Here is a 23,705-nt window from a genome sequence, read left to right on the forward strand (position 1 = left end):
ATATTTATCTCTCCTCTCTGTGACCTCACACTGCTCCTGAGTTGGAGGTGCTTGGAAGCCATGGGTGATCTAATGATAGGTCCCATGTGGAAAAATATGAGGGAAGCTGGGCATCGGTGGCTCATGCCTGTAATCCTAGCTACTCAGGAGGCTGAGATCTGAGTATTGCAGTACAAAGCCAGCCCGGGCAGGAAAGTCTGTGAGACTCTTATCTCCAATAAACCACTAGAAAACCAGAAGTGACACTGTGGCTCAAGCGGTAGAGTACTCACCTTGAGCTGAAGAGCACAAGGACAGCACCCAAGCCCAGAGTTCAAGCCCCACGACTAACCAAAAAAACAAGAAAAAAGATATGAGGGGTCACCTCATATCTAGGCCCTATCTCCACATCGTCTACAGAGGGCACTCATAGCCCAAGTCCATTAAAATACAGATAGAGTGCAGGAAGAATATATATATATATATATATATATATATATATATATATATATATATATGTAAGGGTGTGCATGTATGTATGGCACAGCCACTCTGTTGTGAATCTGGACTCTTTTGTTTCTGTTTTTGTTTTTGGTTGTGGGGATTGAACTTTGGGCCTGGGCTCTTCAGTGCAAGGTGAATGCTCTATCACTTGAGCCACCATCATTTCTGGGTTGTTGTTTTGTTCTGGTGGTTAACTGGAGATAAGAGTTTCATGGACTTTCCTGCCCTGTCTGGCTTTGAACCATGATCCTCAGATCTGAACCTTCTGAGTAGCTAGGATTATGTGAACCACCAGGCCCCAGAAGATCTGAGCTCTTTCTACATTCTACAATCCAGCTGAAAATTACATGGGAAAGCCAGGAACTGGTAGCTCAGACCTGTAATCCTAGCAACTCAGAAAGCTGAGACTTAAGCATCATGATTTGAAGCCAACTTGAGCAGAAAAATCTAAGACTTATCTCCAATTAAGCAGCAAAAGGCTGGAAATGGAGTTGTGGCACAAGTGGTACAGTACCAGCTATACCAAAGAAGAGTACAGGCCCTGAGTTTAAGCCCCAGTACTGGACACACACACACACATTAGAATAGCTTTTACCATTTTTAAATAAAGACATAAAATTAGAGGAAAAATATAATTTATATCATCTTTGCCAGTACAAAATGCATTTATAGGCTTTTTCAAAAGCATTCTTCTTTCTTTTGTGTATGTGTGTGTGTGTGTGTGTGTGTGAGCACACGTGCGCACGCACACACCTGCATACACCTGTTCTAGTATTTGAACTAGGGGCTTCAAGTTCTCACTCAGCTTGCTTACTCACTTGAGCCATACCTTTACTTTCAGCTTTTTTTGGTGCTTAATTGGAGATAAATATGCCACAAACTTTCCTGCCTGAGCTGGCTTCAAACTGTAGTCTTCAGATCTCATGGCTAAGATTACAGGCATGATCACCAGCACAGCACCTCACTGCATTCATGTTTTTTTTTTTTTCTGTCAGTCGTGGGGCTTGAACTCTGGGCTTGGGCACTGTCCTTGAGCTCTTCGGCTTAAGGCGAGCGCTCTACCGCTGGAGCCACAGTGCCACTTCCAGTTTTCTAGTGGTTTATTGGAGATAAGAGTCTCATGGACTTACCTGCCCAGGCTGGCTCTGCACCGTGATCTTCAGATCTCAGCCTACTGAGTTGCTAGGATTACAGGCGTGAACCATTTTTTTTAATTGTGATTAAGTGATTACATAAATTTCACAAATTTCACAGTATTGTGAGATAGTGATACTTAGTTAAAGTCACAAACACATTTTAACTTTCATGGGATAAATTGTCTTTATTGTGGTCTATAAAGTTTGTGAATTCTATGAGCTTTGACAATACAGTTATTTCTTCCACACTGGGTGATATGTACATTTCTTTCCTCTTGCATAGTGTCAGCTGTTCCCTCTTTCCCCCTCATTCCCTTCTTCCCATTGCTGCCATTGAGTTGTTTAGTTAGTTTTGATCAATGTCTAGTGCAGCTAATGGTTCCTGCTGTTGTATGTTTTCCCCTCTTTCCCTCTGTTTCTGTGTCTTCCTCCTAGTTTCCCTCCGATGTGCACATATGTGATCAGTAGCATGGGATCATTTAATAATGATATGACCAGATGAGTGGAGGTCCTTTGTTTCTCAGGTCTTGTTTACTTTGTTGTATCTCCTTACATGAACCAATTTTTTTTTTTTGGGGTCCGGTCGTGGGGCCTGAACTCTGGGCCTGGGCGCTGTCCCTCAGCTCTTCAGCTCAAGGCTAGCGCTCTACCACTTGAGCCACAGCGCCACTTCTGGCTTTTTTCTTATGTGGTGCTGAGGAATCGAACCCAGGGCCTCGAGCATGCAAGGCAAATGCTCTACCACTGAGCCACCTTCCCAGCCCCATGAACCAATTTTTTTAAGATGTACTTTTGCTGGAAACCAGTGGCTTGTGCCTATAATCATAGCTACTCAAGAGATCTGAGAATTGTGGTTTGAGGGTAGTTCAGGCAGAAAAGTCTATAAGAGTCCTATCTCCAATTAACCAGCAAAAAAGTCAGAGATGTGGTTCAAGTGGTAGAGAGCCAGCCTTGACTAAAAGAGCCAAGTGAGAGAATGAGTTCAAACCCCAGTACTAGCAGTAACAACAACAAAAAAGTAATGCAAATAATTTAAAATAAAAATTTTATATGTCTACTATCAAGATAAGGTTTTTTAAAGATCATTAGGGGAAATACAACTTGTAACAAGAATGATAGATAATACTTTACATTAATATAAAAATCTTGTATATCAATTTTTAAAAGACCAACAGGCAGTAGATAAGAGCAACAAGAATGAGAACAGGCTGTTTGCAAACAAATAAAAGATCAGGGAGACAAATAGAAAGAAAGGATCAGTCTGGGTTCTGGTGGCTCACACCTGTACTCCTAACTACTCAGGAGGCCGAGATCTGAGAATTGCAGTTTGAAGCAAGCCAGGCAGGAAAGTCTGTGAGACTCTTACCTCTAATTAAGCACCAAAAATAAAACCTGGAAGTAGAGCTGTGGCGCAAGTGGTAAAACACTAGTCTTGAGCACCCATGCCCTGAATTCAAGCCCAGGCACCAAAAAAATAAAAGGACATGAAAGATCAATATGACATTCTACCATAAAATCACAGACTGTCCTTGAATCTAGGTTCTATGAAATAATCATTTGTCTTGCTGGATCTTGGTTTTCTCTCTGCCATAGCTGCATGGAATTGATAACTCATCTCGTAGTTAATTTGTGAGGATCAAAGCATCAATCAAGCACCATGACCTATCTAATAATTGTCCCAATTTCTCTATGTTCCCAAATTTCAATAGTTACTTATTACTTTTGGGGGAAGGGGTAGTATTAGGACTTAATCCCGAGGACTTGAGTAGAATTTTGCTTGTGGCTGGCACTCTACAACTTGAGCCATGCCACTACTTCTGCTTTTTCATTTGTTTGTTTTTCTGGCTAATTGGAAATAAAAGGATTCATCTGCCCAGTCTAGTTGTGAACTGAGATTCTTAGATCTCAGTCTCCTAAGTAGTTAGAATTACGGGCATGAGCCACTGGCAGCTGGCTCTCATATGTTTCTTTTTAGAATAAAATACATGGTTTTAAAACACACACACACACACACACACACACACTAGTGTGCTGCCCATGAGGATATCTGCCATGCTTCTGCATACACCCACCTGGATGCTGTGAATTACATCCTTAAATGGCAGTGAGCGCTGGGTCCATGTGCTCACCAGCCCCATTGCTCGGTCGAAGTTCTTGACATACTCGCCATACATCTTCAGGAATGGAGCCAGCTTCTGCAAGATGTCCCCAAGCCGGGGATTCGTGTCCCTTTTGAAGGAGTGAGGTTATCAGAAAAACATCCAGAAGAAATGGGGTTCCCATTTACCAAGGGGCTGTTGGTTGCTGAGGGCAATGCCTGACTCAGTACTATATACTGATGGGCTCATTGGTCACCCTCTCTAAGCCTTTTATCTTCTTAAGTCTTCTGGGGTAGAAAACACTGTTACTGGAAATTAAAAGATAAATGTCTATTAAGCAACTGAAGAACAGGCTGGAGATCAGTGCTCAAAACAAGAGACATTAGTAATGGATCCCCTAGAGTGATGGGCCACAGTCATCAAAAAGGATGAAATACCACTTCACACCTTGTAAGTGTGCAAAGATCAGAAATGACCACTCTAAGCCAATGGCCCATGCCTATAATCCTAGCTACTCAGAAGGCTGAAGATCTGAAGAGTGCAGTTCCAAGACAGTCCATGCAGACAAATCAAAGAGACTTCTATCTTCAGTTAACCATCAAAAAGCTAGAGTGGAGGCATGGATCAAGTAATAGAACACTAGCCTTGAGCAGAAAAAGCCAAATGAGAAGGTGAGGTCCTAAGTTCAAGCTCATTACTGGCACAAAAGAAGGAAAAAAAGAAAGAGAAGAAGGAAAAGAAATGAAAAGAGAAGAGAAAAAAGAAAAGGAAGGAAAGGAAAGGAGAAGAGCAGAGAAAAGAAAGGAAAAAGCAAGACTGCTGGGCATTGATGGCTCACATTTGTAATCCTAGCTACTCAGGAAGCTGAGATCTGAGGATCCTGGTTCAAAGCCAGCCTGGGCAGGAAAGTCTGGAGGCTCTTATCTCCAATTAACCACCAGAAAACCAGAAGTGGAGCTATGGCTCAAAATGCTAGAGTATTAACCTTGAACAGAAGAGCTCAGGACACCACACAGGCCCTGAGTTCAAGCCCCACAACCAACAAAAAAAGAAAAAAGATAGGAAGGAAGGAAGGAAGGAAGGAAGGAAGGAAGGAAGGAAGGAAGGAAGGAGGGAAGGAGGGAAGGAGGGAAGGAGGGAAGAAGGGAAGGAGAAAAAGCAATGACTGTTCTATTCAATCTGCCAAAGTTACGAGGAGAGTAATACAAATAGTAAAAGAACATTACTGGTTTGAACAAGGCTGTGCATTCAAGTTCCAAGAGTGAAAAAACATAGTATCGTATCAGTCTTTGAACTTAATCTCTTTGTTGGAGATCTATCCTAAGTTAATAGTCAAAATCAAAGATAAAAGACACAGTCATAAAGCCATCACTGTGGGGACATGCTTTTTCACATGTGCAACAACAGGACAGCAGATAAGTGGCCACATTCTTGTATCCTTGTCATTAAAGAGGCTGAGAGGGCCACATGTGCACTTACAGTTGAATCCCTGGGGCCTGGAAGGGAAAAGCTTGCCTCTACTAGGATCAGACTTCTTCATCAAGAGGGCTACATCCAGCCTTGGGGACAGAGTGTAACCTGTTCTGCAGCTGACTCTGTCATTCTGAAGAGTCACATGTGGGCAAGCCCTGAGTCACAGGTGAAAAGAAAAAAAAAAAAAAAAAAGCAAAACAAAACAAAAACCCTAGCCAAGCCCTTACGGGACACCAAGGAAAAGCCAGGCCCAGGAAGGAAGCGAAAAGCAGAAGTGCTAGGTTTCTCACAGTAAGGGGAGGCACATAATGAGAATTAGCAGATTAGTGGCTTCTCTTGTGTCATTTCATTAATTGTGGTTTGCAGCCAAGACATCCCTTTGCTAAGAATGGGCCATTGGATTTCATTTTCAAAACATGACTTTTACCAGGTGCCAGTGGCTCATAAATATAATCCTAACTACTAAGGAGGCTAAAGATCAAAGTTCAAAGCTAGACTGGGCAGGAAAGTTTGTTAGACTCTTATCTCCAAATAACCTGTATCAAAAAGCCAAAAGTAGAGCTGTGGCTCAGATGGTAGGATACCAGCCTTGAGCAGAAAAAGCTAAGATAGTGCCCAGGTCCTGAGCTCAAGCCTCAGTACCAGTACAAAAATAAAAGAAAAAGAAAAAGAATGGAGCTGGGTGCTTGTGGCTCATGCCTTTAGTCCTAGCTACTCAGGAGGCTGAGATCTGAGGATCATGGTTCAAAGCCAGCCCAGGCAAAAACCACTAGAAAATCAGAAGTGGCACTGTGGCTCAAAAGGTAGAGCACTCATCTTGAGCTGAAGAGCACTGGGACGGCGCCCAGGCCCAGAGTTCAAGCCCCACAATCGAGAAAAGGAAAAAAAAAAAAAAACGGGCAGAGAAGCAGGAGAAAGGTAGAAAGAGGAGGAGCTGGGTTCTGTTCTTGGGGAGAAAATATCTATCTTGTTTAAAGCAAAGGTACAATATAAAGTAGGAGAGAAAAATCCATCCAACCAGCACTATCAATGTCTTGTCTTGGGTTTCTCAACCCTCATTTAAATTTCAGGAAGTCCTGAGTGGGTGTTAAAATCTTCAAGTTCTATATCAACTTCCTCCAAAGCTATGGCGTAGAAACACGAAATGGCTGGTCAAAGTTCCCCATTAGGAAGGGTAGGGCTGGGACTGGATCCAGGCCACCATAAGACAGTACCCACAGGCTCCTGCCTGGCTTTCAAGCTCCTGAACTCCAGGATTTGGGGCCCTTGGGTGGTTATGGACAGTACTCACCACTCCTCTGTGATTCGTGTCTGCAGCTCGGGTAGCAGGAACTGCCCGTGGAAGCGGTAGATGGAGGAGATGTTTGAGAAGATGCCCGTGGTAACCTCCTGAGGGATGCCTGCTTCTGTCAGCTGGGTGCAGAAAACCTAGGTATATAGAAGTCCCTGAGGGCTGGGAATGTGGCTTAGTGGTAGAGTGCTTGTCTAGCATGCATGAAGCCCTGGATTTGATTCCTCAGCACCATAAACAGAAAATGCTGCAAGTGGAGCTGTGGCTTAAGTACCAGAATGCTCACCTTAAGCAAAAGAAGCTCAGGAACAATGCCCAGGCCCTGAGTTCAAGCTCCAAGACTGGCAAAAAAAAATCCCTGAGTGTGATCCACCATAGACATCTGCTACAGATGGCACTTAGACACAGGGTACAAGAATACCTTATGTGGGGCTGGAAAGGTGGCTCAGTGGTAGAGTGCTTGCCTTGCATGCATGAGGCCCTGGGTTCGATTCCTCAGCACCACATAAGCAAAAAAAGCTGGAAGTGGTGCTGTGGCTCAAGTGGTAGAGCACTAGCCTTGAGCTGAAGAGCTGAGGGACAGTGCCCAGGCCCAGAGTTCAGGCACCATGACTGGCAAAAAAAAAAAAAAAAAAAAGAATACCTTATGTTTTCTTAACGAATCTCAGAGTCATTGTCCTCCCTTGTCATCAAACTGGTTCAAACCACTTCGTGGTCTTATCACAAGTTTATTATGGCTAAGGACTATAGGGAAGGCAGAGGCAGAACCTGGGGAAGGACACATCATTTTCCCTTATCCCTCTCTGGACCTTGGTCAAGACTTCTTTCTCTGGCTTGTAAGATTCAAGCAGAAATAACCCACTCTAAGCCTAGTTTCATTCATTTATTTATTTATTTTTCTACAGTACTGGTTTTGAACTCAGGGCCTCCGGCTTGTTAGGTAAGCACTCTACCACTTGGTCCATATTCCTATTACCTTTTTTGTGTGTGTGTACAGAGGGGTTACAATTAGATGGGCAAGATAATGAGTACATTTCTTATCAAGCATTGCAGCCTCCTCCTTTGTTTACCCTTCACATCCCTTCCCAGCCTCCCCCCCACCCCCCACCCAATCCTCCCCCCACCCCCCACCCAATCCTCCCCCCCCCCCCACACCAAAGTTGTAAAGTTCGCTTTCAACATAACAACTTGTACTTCTCATTGTTGCAATGGGTCCACCAGTATCCTTAAATGACTTTCCCATTACCTTTTGATTTTATTTTTCAGACAAAGGTCTTATGCTTTTTGTCCAGGCTGGCCTCAGATCATGATCATCCTACCTATGCTCCTTGTATAGGTGGGATTATACATACTACCTCCATCTTCTTTGTTGAGAGAGGTTCTTCCTAACTTTTTTCCCAGGCTATCCTTGAACCACAAGCCAACTCATGAGCCTTCTGAATAGATGGGGTTACAGGCTTGAGCTACTGTACTTGGCTACCAAGCCTGGTTTCCATTGGTAAATTTTTTCTCTTGTTGTTTCATGGACAGGAATAAACAGCACCCATGGTCTCAACCATTTATACAGAGAAATACCTAGCAACCATTTATGTACTCAGATAGTCACCAAGACAAAACGTCCCAAAGATTGTAAGATAAGACCTTTGCCCCAGAACCACAAGCACTTTAAAAAAAATACACATTTCTTAATCAGACTTACATTACTCCAACTATAATACCTAATTAATGCTAAGGATGAGGACAGACTTTGCCCTGAAACTTCCCATTGGAATTCTGAGAGTGGACAGAGGTGGGCCCTGAGCTGTATGGATTACCTGGTCCAATAAGTGCAGCCGCTTCACATAGGTCTCTTCAGTGTGCAGGAGTTCCTGGGCAATCTGGAGCAGCTTCTGACAGTGGAAGCATTGTAGAGAGAAAGGAAACAGCTCAATAGGGGGAAATGAGCACCCAGCCAGGGCTACCCGCAGTGTGCCAAGGTGACCAGGGAATGTGGGAGGCCAGAGGAGGCTGCTGATGCTCAGTTCTCATAGATGCTATTTCCATGGAACATTCTGGAAAAAAAAATTCAAGTTTTTTTCCCCAGTGCTCCAAAGCAACTACAGCCAGATGACGCTTTCTTAAGCTTTGACTGCAGAGCATCAAAATCTATTAGAGGACTTAAAATGTAGCTCAGTGGCACAGCATCTGCTTAGTATGTTCAAGGTCCTAGACTACATCCCCAGCAACACAAACATACACACACACACACACACACACACACACACACACACACTCACGCATCTTCATGAAATCCCAACAAACTTCTACGAGGCAGTAAAAGCATTTCTAAGGAGGAAATTTTAAAAAGAAGAGCTGGGAATATAACACATTGGTAGACTATGTGCCTAGAATTCACAAAAACCAGTGTTCAGAAAAAAAAGAAAAAAGTCTGAGCCAACACATAACTTTACTCCTGATACTCGAAAAAGAAGAGCAAGCAAAGGCCAAAGCTAGAAGAAAGAATGAAGGAAGATCAGAACAGAAATAAATGAAATAGAGTATGGAAAAAGATTTTAAAAATTAACCATCCCATAATTGATATTGTTAAAGATCAACAAATTGACAAATTTTTAGCCAGGTTAATTCAGAAAAAAAGAGAGTAGACTCAAATAAGTGAAATCAGAAATGAAAGAGGGATCATTACAATCAATGCTACAGAAATGAAGAAGTTGTAAGAGTATTGTTAATATGTCAACAGAATGTATAACCTAGAAGAAGAATAAATAAATGCTCAGAAACTCATAGTCTCTAAGATTGAATCATGGCAATTTAGAATCTGAGAAAATCATTAATGAACAAGGACATTTAATTAGTAATAAAAAAAAACTTCACAATGAAGGAAAGTCCACAGCCAAATGGTTTCACTAGTGGATTCTATAAAGCACTTAACGACAAATTAGGGCTGAGAAGATGACTCAGTGGTAGAGTGCTTGCCTCGTATGTATGAGGCCTTGGGTTCCATTCCTCAGCACCAACCACATAAACAGAAAAAGCCAGAAGTGGTGCTATGGCTCAAGTGGTAGAGAGCTAGCCTGAGCTGAAGAGCTGAGGGACAGTGCCCAGGCCCACAGTTCAAGCCCCACGACCCGCAAAAAAAAGACAAATTAATGTTCCTAAAACTCTTCCCAGAAAAACTGAAGAGGAAAAATACTTCCAAGCTCATTCAATGAGGCCAGCATTATCCTGATACCAAAGACATTAAACCACTAGGAAAGCGTACACCATGATCACCAAGTTCAGATTCTTTCTGGAATACAATTAAAGCTTAAAATATAAAAAACAGTCAATATAATATACCATATTAGCAGAATGATCAAAATCCAATTAAAATATACCATGTTAACAGAATGATCAAAAACCATATTAGCTGAATAATCAAAATGTTATGGTCATCTCAATGGATAGAGAAGATACATTTAAAAAGACTGAACACCCTTTTGTGATTAAAAATAAAACCAACAATTCAACAAACTAGGCATAAAAGGAAACAACCTCAATATAATAAAGGCTGTATATGGAAGCTCATAGCAAATACACTTAATGATGAAAGACCAAAAGCTTTTCCTAAGGACAAGACAAGGATGTCTGCGATTGTCAACTGTATTCATGTAGTACTAGAAGTCCTAGACAGAGCAATAAAGCAAAAATATCTAAACAAAGCAGAACATCCCAAATGGAAAGAAGAAGTAATATTAACACTCTTTCTCTCTTTCACTTCCTGGCCTTGAGGAAAGTGGTTTTGTTCTTCATATGCTACTGGCTAGATGTGTCTCCATAAACCCAAAGTCAATGGGTCCAACTAATTGTGGACTGAAACCTCTAAAACTGTGAGGAAAAAAAGAAGAACTTTCTCTATGGAATTGTAACTCATTTGTGCAACTTTTTTTTTTTTTGCCAGTCCTGGGACTTGAACTCGGGACCTGAGCACTGTCCTTGAGCTTCTTTTGCTCAAGGCTAAACGCTCTACCACTTGAGCCACTTCCACCACAGTGCTACTTTTGGCCTTTTCTGTTTATGGTACTGAGAAATCGAACCCAGGGCTTCATGCATGCTAGGCAAGCACTAACCCACCTTCCCAGCCCACAACTTTTTAATAATAACAAAGAATTTTAAAAAATAAATACAATGAACTTTCTCCCTTCACATGTTGACTAGCTCAGGTATTTGTAGTGACAGAAGGCTGACTGAAACAAGGGAAGGAAATATGGGGTGCCAGGCTCCTGGACCAATGCTTGCTTGTGGTAGACAGTGTTCTAATCAGAAGCCCCAATGTGGAGAAGACAACCCATTCCCACTGGGAAGAGAGCACTGCCACCTTCCTACCACAGATGCAGGGACGTGGGACTTCCACAGACCCGGAATAGGGGAGCTATAGTTTTCTCATCCTATAGGAAGCTGAGAGCTATGACTCAGTCCTAGTGGAGCTCACCTCCAAGAGCCTGGGGAGATGGGTGCCTGGTGTTATCTCTACAGGGCATCTTGACATTTGGGCCTTGCTGATCCCTCTCCCCCAGGGCTGGCCTATTCCTAGAGATAATGAAAGATTTGCCTTTGATGGTACCATACAAATGCAAACCAATCAACTCCAACTGCAGATCCCTCCCATCACCTTCTTGGTGCTGTCCTACTCTAGATATGTACCTGCCTTCTATCTATGTGCCCTCCTCACCCCAAGGCCAGGTAGCATTCAACCAAGGAAAGCCCTCTGCCTTACAGCTGGCTGAAATTACTCAAGCTAGCAGTGTTGAGCCTGTTCACCCTGACTCACCAGTTCCTTCCTGTTTAAACCACAACAAGACTCCGCCCACAAGTTGACCCTCCCTCCTTCCTTCCCCTTGCTTGCCCACTGGCCCAGCTACTTCCTTATGTGGCTTCTTGTGGCAGGATGGCCTTTCCTGGGAACTGTGAGCATCAAGTTATGCTTTCCCTGCCAATTGTTGACAGGGACATTGGTTGGCTGGCTGGCTATGCCTAAATAATATTACTTGTATTAAACCAGAGCTCAGCCTTCCCTCTGTGAAGCTCACTGTGGACTGGCCACTGGCTGTCCCTTACCTGACAGGCCTGTCCCCTGAGCCTACTGTGTTAATATCTCTATAACCATGAAGATCCAGTAGGCCCAGCACATCAGGACATGTCCCCACATTCAAAGGAACACAGAGCACCCAGCCTGGGCCATGCCCTACGGATGATCTGACAACCGTAAGTCTCTAGGGTCTCTAGGGCTCAATCTCTCCATTTAAAAACCAGGAAGTTCTCAAGCTACCTTCATCCAAAAGCCTTACAGAAAACAATGGGTAGCTTCAGGCAGCCATCATCACCTCTTGAGGTAGAGGTGTGCCTACCAAAAACATAGGGAAACTAAGGCTCAGGATTGAGGTTTCCTCGCAGTCTCCATCCTAGAAGTCTTCCCCTTGTGTGGAACAAGTCTGTGTGCTCCATTTCTATGGGGGTCAACCACCCCAAACCTCAAACTCCTTCAGGGAGAGCTCTGAACTTAGGCCCTGGAATAGAAGGAGAAGCCTACCTGGGCCTGGCCAATGTCGTCCATCTTCAGGGGGGTGTTCTCAGCATCAGGGTCCTCCTCCACATCATTGTTGTCCTCCTCTTGGAGTGAATTCTGTGGTGTCTCACTGTCCACAGCTGTTTCAGGGTGCAGCCCCAGCATGGTGGGGTCTGGGGGGACCTCACTGCCCTCCTCACAGGGGAAGTGCTCACCAGCAACGCTGGAGGATGGGCTGTCAATTCCACTGTCCCGGTTGGGAATCTTCAGGCCAAGATCTAGAAGGCAGCTCCCTGCTGCGCCCTGGCTGCCAAGTTCCCCTTGGTAGGTGCTGGGCCTAATGGGGAGGACTTGGGGCTTCCCCAGGGAGGAGTTGCCAGGCCCAGCATTGGATACTTCTACAGTGGTGATGGCTTCTGGTGGGGATGAGGATCCCCCATCTAATTCCATCCTCAGAGCTGAACTCTAGGAGACTGGCAAGGAGCTTCCTGTCAGGAAAAAAATGAGTTTACCTCAGTATAGCGCCCCAAACCAGCCCCCTAAAGAAAGTCAACCTGTTAGAGTTAGGCTTTGAAATATCAACACCCTGATGGACTTCAGTTGGGGTCCTATTCAGACAGGCTTTGAGGGAATGGAAAATGGAAAAATATGTTACTTTAAAAGTATTTTTCCTACCAAAAGTAATCCTCATCTGGGTTTGGCAGCTCTTGCCTATAATCCCACCTACTTAGGAGGCAGAGATCTGAAGGATTATGGTTGGAGGCCAACCTAGGGGAAAGTTCATAAGATCCTATCTCAGTCAATAGCTAGGCCTGCTGGTATGTGCCTGTAATCCCAGCTATGAAGGAAGAATGAATAGAAGGATCAAAGTCCAGACTGGCCCTTGTTAAAATAATGAGACCCTGTCCCTCAAATAAATACAAAAAGGGCCGAGGGTGTGGCTCAAATGGTAGTACAGCTACCTAGCTAGTGGGAATACCTGAGTTTAACTTCAGTACACTACTTAATAAGTAATAAGTAAATAACCCACTACCACTAAAAATGTAGCAATCTCATGGTGTCATATGAGGCTATTTGTTGCTCAATACATTCAAAATATATGCACAAAGTAATGAAAGTAGTTAAGAACACAGTAGCTTCTATTTATAACATCCTTCTGGGGCCCATGGTCTTTCTTGTGAGTATAATAATCCCAGGAAATGAGGTCCTTCAGTGTCCCAAGTTTGAGATGTAAGATACCACCTTACATTTGCATATCAGTCTCTCTTGGCCCACTGGGGATTTGCCCACTGAACAAGTGGCAAGTCCAAGTCTCAATGCCTAGTACATAGAATTCATCAGGCAGTTCTGTGGTGAGATCAGACCAGAAGAGAGAATGACAGTCCCTGTAATCTTGCTTTTGACCCCAAGATTCAACCACAGAGAAAACAAGGGGCGGCTGCAGGTGATGACAACTTACCTGATGCTGTCCCTCTCTCCAATGAAGATATTGACAGTGACTGGCCTGCTTCTTTTGGGCCTCCAGCAGAGGTTGGAAAGATTTCTTGGAAATCTCTTGCTCAAGCTAGTTTGAAGTGGAGCTGTTTAGAAGGTCCTAGAAAAACAAGAAAGGAGAATGGTGATCAGAGTAGCTCAAGGCCCCCAGTTGTAAAAGGAGGGCAGCCCCTCACCACAGAGTGGCAGATCCTAGCTAAAGAACAGACAACCTCAGCCTCCCTAACAACACACCCAGCCCAAGAAGGGCAAGGTAACACCAGCGTCCAATACAGGGGCTCACATACATTTGGCTCACGCACACACTCACCCTCAGATATTCTTCTACCCAACTTCTTTATGTGTTCCCTTTCTCGCCGCTAAGCAGCACAAACAACAGTTAATGCTGACTGATGGCTTCTTACACTCACAGGAGATAGAGCTTTCTGTCCCTGGGCTGCACCTGGCTGCCTCCAGGGCCTCTAGGAAATGCATTACAGGGCTGGGTGCTGGGTCAGCTCGGTGGTGTCATCCCCTACTCCCCACTGCCACCACCCTCAGGGCTGCGGAAGTCCACTGGCCCCTGAACAAGGCTCCTCCCACTCTCACAGAATTCTGGGAGCTTACCTTCCAGTGGTAAAACTACCTCTGAGTGGACCTTTTTTTTTTTTTTTTTCAAAATGACTCCAAATGGACATTTACCATTCGCTACTGCCACATGCTTAACAAGCTTAATGGGCAGAAACATTCAGATTTCCAAACAGAAAATACATGTTTTTCTGCATTCTTCTCATAGTATTGGAGATAAACTCAAGTTTCCAGAAGTTAGACATGGCACAGCCAATAAGAGTACATGGGTGGAATGTGAGCTGGACTCAGCTTTGGTGTAGTCAGGAGCAGCAGGACAGAGATGGGTCCAACCACACCTAGACGCAGGGTGGGTGTAGGGAAATTATACTTCTCCAAGAAAGAAAAGCAGAAATGTGATTTTCTTTTTTACTACCTGAAGAGGTCGCGCGCTAACAAACAACAGTTTACAAGACATTTTAGACCAGATTGAAAAGCCCTGTGATTCTTCAGAGATAAGAACCATTTCTGGGCCAAGAAGCAGGGAAGGGAAACCCTTGGGACTTTTCAAAATGAGAAGACAGAGCTAGGAGTCTGGAGGACAAAGGAAACTGAAGTGCACAGGACAGAGCTCTAGAAAGAAGAGATCTACAGAGAAAGAACCTGGAGATCCTCAAAGGGGTGTTAGGAAACCACATGAGGATGGAGGGGGAAAAAAACCCTGACAGGACGAAAGGGAGCACTCCCTGATGTTCAGCGAGGACAAAGTTGTGCCTATTCCACCGTCCAGCCTGAAAAGCCTGCCGGTTTACAGGGCATTGAGTCCAGAACTCAAGAAGGTCTTGACTTAGTAGTAAGGTATAATTAATCCTCCAGTGGCCCACCATTCCACCTAAAAAGTCTTAACAGAAAGGCCAAACTGTTCACAACTTAATTACACCCCTGAGGACAACTAAAATACACTTAAAGGAATACAGAAATACCCAGCACTGGCAAGGTGCAGTGCTCATGTCTGTAATCTGGGCTACTTGGGAGGCAGCAACCAAGAGGATGAATGTTTGAGGCCAGCCTGGGCAAAAAGTTAGCAAGATCTTCATTTCAACTGAGAGGCTGGGTATAACAATGCACATCTGTGATTGAAGCTAAATGAGAGATGATGGGAAGTGGCCCTGTGGCTCAAGTGGTAGAGCGCTAGCCTTGAGCTGAAGAGCGCAGGGACAGCACCCAGGCCCAGAGTTCAAGCCCCATGACCCACAAAAAAAAAGGATGATGGTCACAGGCCAGCCTGGCAAGACCTTATCTAAAAGTAACCTAAAAAGCAAAAAAGGCTAGGGGTGTGGCCTAAGTAGTACTGTTCTTGTCTAGCAAATTAAGGTCCTGAGTTCAAATGCCAGGATCAATAATAATAATAATAATAATTCAATATCCAGCAAGGTAAAAGTCACAATGTCTGACATACAATCAAAAATTACCAGGTACAAAGGAACATTTAAATATCTCTTAATAAAAAAAAAACCTCCGTCAATTGAATTTGTCCCATAACTGACACAGATATTGGATATAGCAGACAGGGCATATGAAAACATTATAGCTAGGTGTCAGTGGCTCACACCTCTATAATCCTAGCTACTCAGGAGACCGAGATCTGAAGATCACAGTTTGAAGCCGGCCTGGGCAGAAAAGTCTGTGAGAAGCTTATCTCCAATTAATCACCAAAAAGCTAAAAGGGAAGCTGTAGCTTAAGTGTGGTAGATCCACCAGCCTTGAATTTAAAAAATGCTAAGAACTGGCACCCAGGCCCTGACTTCAAGCCCCAATGCTGGCAAAAAGCATGACAGAATGGTTGCAGACCATAGTTGCTGCTGGTCCCTGCTTGGGTTCTTTTTTGGCTTTGCTTCTAAAATCTACCAAAGCCATGCTAGCAGTGAGCAAGGCCCAGTGTATTTTGGCCATGTCCTGGTGGGCTGACCAAAGGCCAGTCAATGAACACCCACAATTGTCCAGAAGCACTGAATACTCACCATGGAGCCTCAGCCTGAGGAGGACAGCAGCAGATGTGGTCAAGGGTTTCCATCTTCTCTGCTAAGAAGGGCTTCTCAGACCATGACATTGAGTCAGTAGGACCTCAGAGCAGGACAGGATCACCAGGGCAAGCTGAGGGGAAGAAAAGGAGACATAATGTTGTGCCTGTGTACTGAGACATCTTGATCAGATACTGGCCAATTCAGCTCACACTACCACCTCTAAAACTTAGCTGCATATGTTAACACGAAGAATTAAACAAACTGCTTAACCAGTGTAAAACATACTGTTAAAAATTGTATGAGTCTGAAACAGCATGTTCATATATGGAAGCTAGACCTAAAATACCTGGGGACATGATAAAATTATACAGGACTCCAGGAATTCACACACAGTGAGACCAAAGGAGGACACTTTTAGGGGAGGAACACAAAAGTGAAATGCCTATGTACCTCTGATCACATAAAATAATGTTCATCAAAATGAACTTCAGGAAATGGAAACAAGAGGTTTTTTCCTTTGTTTTTTTGTCTTCTGTTCTTTTTGTCTTGTTTGTTCATTTATCTATCTTTGGGAGGGCACAGAAATGGAGGGACGACTTTGGAAAAACCACAACAAAATTTGTATTAGCTGTATATTTTTCATAAAGCTTTGAAATAAATGACTATATATCTTTAAAGAAAAGAAATGGAGGGACAAAGGATGAACAAATGCAGCAGTGGTACTCTCTAGACACTATGTGGAAAAAGAACTATTCAACTTGTGGGTGGGGACAGGAGGGAAAATCTTGGAGAGAGCAAGGGAAGGGGTATCCAAAAAGAACTATAGCTCCTCTGAATACCACCTTTGTAATAACAATATTAAAAAAATGTATGAGTCTGTTACAACTTGGATCTTACATGTTTCCTGAAGGCATAGGTATGAAGAGCTGGGTACCCAGGCACTTTGTGGAGGTGTTAGAATCTCAGGAGGTGAGGTCTAGTGGGAAGTTTTTAGGTCATTGGGGCATGCCCTTGAAAGGGATAGTAAGACACTACCCCTTCCTCGTCTCTCTCGTTTTGCTTCCTGGCCACCATGAGGTCACCATGCCTTCTCTTCCACGTGCTTCTGATCCAGTATTGTGCCTCCACAGCCCAAAGCAATAGGGCTAAATGCCCACAAATGGAAACCTCTGAAAGCACTAACCTTTCTTCTTATAAGATGATATATTTCATGTATTTGTTATGGCAACAACAACTAACACACATAGATCAGCAAAACAAGGTCTACTCATACAATGGAATATTGTTCATCCTTTAAAAAGGAAGGAAAGTTTGGACAACTGCTATATGGGTGTCCTCTGAAGATACTATTTTGAATGAAATAAGCCAGGCACAAAAAGACAAAGTCTGCGTCATTATACTCATTGAGGTCTCTGATCAAATTCATAGAGAAAAAAAATAGTAGAGTAATGGCAGCCAGAGGCTGGAAGAGGGGGAAGCAGAGAGTTAGTATTTAATAAGGAACTGAATTTATTTATTTACTTATTTATTTAGTGGCACTGGAGATTGAACTCAGAGCTCCATGTTTTTCAAAGCACTTGGGCCATGCCTGTAGCTAATCTCTGCTCCTTTTTCTCTTTTTATTTCATGGAGAAGTAGTATAAACACAAACATTACAGCCATGAATAAAAAATCACCATCTGCTGTCATTCTTAAAAGGCAAACAAAAATTCAACCTTCAAAATAAAATAGATGTGGGATATGGCAGGTAGAATCTCGGAGGGCAGGCACACCGTACTCGCTCTAAAATTATTTGAGCCTGGACATATATTTGAAAATCTTCAGAACAAAATATTAGGGGCCTGGGAAGGTGGCTCAGTGGTAGAGTGCTTGCCTTGCATGCATGAGGTCCTGGGTTCGATTCCTCAGCACCACATAAGCAAAAAGAAAAAAGCCAGAAGTGGCACTGTGGCTCAAGTGGTAGAGTGCTAGCCTTGAGCTGAAGAGCTGAGGGACAGCGCCCAGGCCCAGAGTTCAGGCCCCACCACCGGACCCAAAAAAAAAATTATATATATATATATATATATATATATATATATATATATATATATATATTAGGAAAGGGCTGGGTATTGGTAGCACATGCCTGTAATCCTAGCTATTCAGGAGATAGAGATATGATTATCTTAGTTTGAAGCCAGCCCAGGCAGACAAATCCAAGAGACTCTTCTTTCCAAATTAACCATCAAAATGCTGGAAGTGAAGGTGTAGTTCAAGTGGTAGATGCTAGTTTTCAGCAAAAAAGCTAAGGGCATGAGGCCCTGAGTTTGAGCCTGGTTCAGGTACTCATGCAACTGTACATGTGCATGCACACGCGCACACATGCACACGTGAGTACACACACATACACACACTTCTAATATGTATTAGAAGAAAACAATTTAACTCAAAGCTCCCAAGAGCCTCAGGCTCTTTCTTAGCAAAGGAAGGGTTATGAATTCCATTGTTCCCATGAGTACAAGCCGCCTTCCCTATTAGCACTTTGAATTCATTACATAATTCTTTGTAGCTACATTTGCTTATCTTTGACAGTTTCCATTGTAAAAAGTAGTGAATAAGACAAACAAGAACCTCCAATCTGCACTGCTGAAATTCCTCGCATCACTGTCCACTCTTGCCTCTCCCTCTAGTCCCCTCCCCTGCTCTAACTTCCCCCAGGAAAAACCCTTCAGGGTCTTTGCATGGAGACTTTTATCCCCAATTAACGAGCAGAGTCAAAAGTGGAAGAAGCAGGGCTCAAGTGATAGAGTGAGAGGCCTGGAGTTCAACCCCCAGTATCTAGTATCAGCACCAGCACCAGCACACACACACACACACACACACACACACACACACACACACACACACTATGCTGAGTGTTGTGGTACATGATAGCAATCATAGCTATGCATAAGTAAAAGAATAATGGTCCAGTATATTCCCTGGCAAAAGTGTGAGACCCTATCCAAAAAAACAAAAATAAATAAATAAATGTCCCTTTAAGTATAAAGGTCTTGAAGTATGGCTCAAGTCATAGAGTGCCTGCTAAGCAAGTATGAGGCCTCGAGTTCAAACCCCAAAGCCAACAACAATAAAAGTGCTTTGTATCTATTTTTTTTTTTTAGAAATATAAGACCCAAATTGAGATCCTGCCTCAACGCAGAATCTTACTCAGATGAGCCCACCCCATCACCTCATCCAAATGCACAAGGACCAGTCAATGAACAACTGAGACAGTTGTCCATGGTTTGAAGGTGCTAAATGCAGGGATCCCCAAAGACCCAGGACAGATCTGGAAAATACAGCATTAGACCAAATGCAGTAACCAAGTGACCAGGCCACCCCCACCTCATGGGATCTGTGTGTCCAGATCTCCCCACCTCTTAGAACCAATGTGTAAAGGGATCCCTCATTTCTGGGTAGGAATCAGCATTAGAGACAGCAGGAAGTGAAGGAAGACGTAGAGGCTCAGTGAATGAACCAGGCCATTTGGGGTGCAGTTGTCTGGATGGGGAGCACCGAGCGGGAGAAGGTGTGAGAATGGGAAGAACAAGAGTCATCCCCATACAGCTGGCATCCATGGAGCTCAGCCAACAAAGTGAGTCTGAACAAGTTATGAAAGAGTTGTAGGCAATAAGGAGGGTCAACTTGTGGGGCTCAGAAGTCACATGACCTATTGCTGATCATGAAAGAGGCTATTAGCACCTAAGTTAAAACACCAAGAATGCTGGGTGCTAGTAGCTCATGCCTATAATCCTAGCTTCTAAGGGGGCTGAGATCAGAGATCTGAGGATCATAGTTTGAAGCCAGCCTAAGTCGGAAAGTCCATGAGAGTCTTACCTCCAATTAACCATCAAAAAGTAGAGCTGTGGTTCAAGTGGCAAAAAAAAAAAACCAACTCAGGGACAGAGCCCAGGCCCTAAGTTCAAGCCCCAAGACCACCATAGGAAAAGAAAAAAGAAAAACACAAAGTAGGACCAGGATTTAAGCCAAGTGTCCATTTCACCCCCAGGGCTGTAAGTGGCACAGGCACAGGACCTCTTACCAGCCAATTAGATCTAGATTTTCGTTTCTCAGTGTCTGCTCCACCCTGTTCCTCATTGTTAGTACAGACTGTCCATGGCCAGCACTCTGCCCATCACCATCCTTCCCCTACACCCTGAGATTGTCTCTTCATCACTTACCAGGACTCATAAATACCTGTAGCTGGAGGATCCAGTGCCCAGAAGGAAATGTTGGTGGTGAAGGCGGGGCCCTCTTGTCTCTTGTTTCCTTCCTGCACTGGCTCAGTCCCTCCCTACTGTCAGTCATGCTGCCTAGAGATAGGCCGGACCAGGCAGTCACTGCAGTAACCAGCTCTGTGCTTTCTTCAGGCCCTGTTCATTGTTTTCAGTGCACACTTGCCTCCAGAACATTCCATAACCTCACTGTCACCTGGGTTTTACATCTCTACATTTGCCTCTCTTGATTATTCCTTGTATCACGGAACCTCAGTTTCCCCATCTGTAAATGGAGATCACAAAAAGCCCATCTGGAACAGGTAGGGAAAAGGGTGCCATAGGAACTTTGAAACTGCCAAAGCCATGGTTCTAGCCCAGGTTCTAGCCTGGGAGGGCAGGGAGTAGGGGACAGGTATTAGAGGCATGTCAGCTCTAATACCATAGAACAACATGCTCCAGGCCTGAGATATACAGGGCTTGCAGTCCAGTGAGGCTGTGAGTGAGGGTCCCTATACATATGGAGGTTCTAGCCTCTGCAGAACAAGGGCCAGCCCCACACCCCAAGAGCAGAACTTGGGCCTCTAAAAGTCTATAGAAGCCCAGCTGAGGAAAACCACTTCCTCTCCTCCTTACCATCTTTCAGCTACTGTGTAAATTTCCGGCTCAGAAAAGATGTGTGGGGGCCCAGCCAGTCAATTCACAGGCTCAAGCGAGTGGGGGAGCTAAGACAAGCAGGCAGAATATAATGCTGGGTGCTTCAATTTCTTGTGCAAATGGCTGACAAAGGCCACCCTTGGATATTGGGGAGGACCAATCCGAATGTCAGATGAGCTACCCACCCTGACAGGGAAGTGGAGTCCGCTTAAAGTCACAATGCTGGGTCCAACTCCAGCAGCAGCTCCACATCCCCCACTGCCCTGTGCCTGTCTTCCTTCCTCCAGCAGCATCTCAGAAGCCCCAGACCTCCTTTCTGCCTCCCCAAACAATAGCTCACACCCCACAGCACTCATCCACCCCAGGAAAAATGAAAATGGGCTAACCATCCACAAGACAAAGGCTCTCTACAAATCCTACAGGCCCCAGACCCCAACTTCCAGCACATACTTGGTCCCTAGGTCCTTATCGCCCCCCCTCACACTGCACAACATGAACTATCATCGTGGCATTAGACTGTACCATCATAGCTGCTATGACCCTGCCCTCAGGCTGCCAGCCTCCCAAGGTACCTCACCACTGCTCTGAGCAGACCAGGCCCAATCACTGGTGCCTAGTAGGTCAGTGGGCTCAACTCTCTTTCCTAGTAGTAACCCATTAGATGGGCCCACCTGTCATTTAAATTCTATAGTACAAAGCCAGGCTCCAGTGATTCATGCCAGTAATCCTAGCTACTCAGGAGGGTGAAAACTAAAGATCACAGTTCAAAGCAAGGCTGAGCAGGAAAGTCTGTGAAACTCTTATCTCCAACTAACCAGCGCAAAACCAGAAATATAGCTCAAGTGGTAGAGTGCCAGCCTTGAGTGAAAAAGCCAAATAAAAGAACAAGGCCCTGAGTTCAAATCCCAAAACCAACACACATAAAATAAAATTATTTAATTAATTTTTTCAGTTTATGCAAAAGACCACCGACGTCTGGATGGACATGAGTGGGGTCTGGGCCATAGCCCTATTTTATAAGGCCAACCTGCATGGGTTCAACCCTGAATGGCCAGCTTTGGACTTGTTCCCATCTTGGACTCCTCTGGAGCACAGAAGTCACTGACTACCCCATCAATCCTGTGAGCCTGTGCAGCACCCAAGCATGGCAGTCACACTGCCTAGCACTGTGAAATTTATGAAGCCTTCTCACACTTACCTCTTGATATCTCACAATAATGCTAGAGAAATCCATAGCCAGACAACAGTGCGGAACAAGACACCACTCACATCACAGGACAGCTTCCTGCCTTGTAAACATCCGTCTCCCACAAGTGACTCTTGTTTTGTTCTGTGTACCTTCTGTAACCTCGAAGTTTCCCCTTCCAGCACCAAACAGATACTTAGTGAGGATCTTGGGAATCCATCCCTACTCACCGTCCCTCCAAGAAGTATGAGGTTCTCTTTCAGGGGCTGAAACTTCATGCAGTAACAATACAACTTCCTTTTTTTTTTTCTTTTTTGCAATATGGGTCAGAAAACGATGGCATATTTACATTTCCGGATTGTTCTGCAGTAGCCTGAGATGGAGCTTGGTTCATTGGTTCTCAGAGCCCTCATTTGCAGGGTGGTGGGGGTGACCTCGAAAATGCAGTTCTCACTCCCATGGCCACAGCAACCCAGGCTTGGTTAAAGTTTAACAGGCTACTGGGCAGGAACCCTGGGTTTACAGGGGGACCTACCATGACCACTATCCCACATCTGCCTCAGTGGGCTTCCCTAAGTAGACCTGTGGCTTCAAAGGTCTTCAGAAAGGAAGCATCTGACATGGGTTGGCCAGTCCAGGCAGGTCCAGAAGCCCCTTGGAATCTTCCTCAACTTTCTTGGGTTTCATGCATGTTAACAGTAAAATGGCCATGGATGGTTGAATAATGGAGAGACCCCATAACAAATGCATTTTTTCTGGTATCAGGGTTTGAACTCAGAACCTCACACTCTCATTTAACTTGCTTGTTCACAGCTGGCATTTAAGTCATGCCTACAGCCTGGCTTTGTGCTAGTTAATTACAAATGGAGTTATAGATTTTCTGCCTAAGATAGCTGTGTGTGTGTGTGTGTGTGTGTGTGTGTGTGTGTGTGTGTGTGTGTGTGTGAAAGAGAGAGAGAGAGGCAGAGAGAGAGAGAGAGAAAGAAGAGAATGCACTGGTACTGGGACTTGAACTCAAAGCCTAGGAACTGTCCCTGAGCTTTTTAGCTCAAGGATAGCACTCTACAACTTGAACCACAACTGGTTAATTAGAGACTAGAGACTAGAGTCTGACAGACATTCCTGACCAGGCTAGTTTTGAACCTTAAGCCTCAGTTTTCAGCCTCCTGAGTAGCTAGGATGACAGGTGTGAACCACCAGCACCCAGTTATTTATTTTATAATTATCTTTAAATAGAATACAAAGGGATTTCAATTCAACATGTCAGTTTATGAGTGCAATGCATCTTGACCAATGTCATCCCTTTCATCATTCTCCCCTATGTCTCCCAACCCCATCCATCTCCTTGATTTACCAGGTGCCACTGATGCCTTCTTAATCCATCCTAAACATTATTTTTTGCCTGTCCTGGGACTTGAACTCAGGGCTTGGGTACTATCCCTGAGCTTCTTTTTGCTCAAAACTAGAACTCTAGTGCTTGAGTCACAGCACCACTTCTAGCCTTTTCTGTTTATATGGTACTGAGGAATCAAACCCAGG

General features: G+C 44.2%; 1 protein-coding gene across 4 annotated transcripts in view; it reads right to left on the reverse strand.

Moving 5' to 3' along the window:
• Fgd3 (FYVE, RhoGEF and PH domain containing 3) overlaps nucleotides 1-22,489 on the reverse strand; it is a 50,182-nt gene extending 27,693 nt beyond the window's left edge. Inside the window, exons 1-7 of one of the 4 annotated variants that reach the window (XM_042686678.1) lie at nucleotides 22,397-22,489; nucleotides 16,086-16,218; nucleotides 13,484-13,618; nucleotides 12,049-12,512; nucleotides 8,297-8,371; nucleotides 6,483-6,619; nucleotides 3,692-3,848 (exon numbers count right to left, since the gene is read on the reverse strand). In XM_042686678.1, coding sequence (XP_042542612.1) covers nucleotides 3,692-3,848; nucleotides 6,483-6,619; nucleotides 8,297-8,371; nucleotides 12,049-12,474 — 795 coding nt within the window. In that variant the 5' untranslated portion in view covers nucleotides 12,475-12,512; nucleotides 13,484-13,618; nucleotides 16,086-16,218; nucleotides 22,397-22,489. Of the gene's footprint in view, nucleotides 1-3,691; nucleotides 3,849-6,482; nucleotides 6,620-8,296; nucleotides 8,372-12,048; nucleotides 12,513-13,483; nucleotides 13,619-16,085; nucleotides 16,219-20,290; nucleotides 20,429-22,178; nucleotides 22,304-22,396 lie in introns of those variants that run through there. The other 3 variants (XM_042686680.1, XM_042686677.1, XM_042686679.1) reach the window with 3 other exon arrangements.
• Between the last annotated feature and the right edge of the window lie 1,216 nt (nucleotides 22,490-23,705).

Source organism: Dipodomys spectabilis, unplaced genomic scaffold (genome assembly GCF_019054845.1).
Source record: "Dipodomys spectabilis isolate Male_0828 unplaced genomic scaffold, ASM1905484v1 ptg000098l, whole genome shotgun sequence".
Taxonomy (NCBI): domain Eukaryota; kingdom Metazoa; phylum Chordata; class Mammalia; order Rodentia; family Heteromyidae; genus Dipodomys; species Dipodomys spectabilis.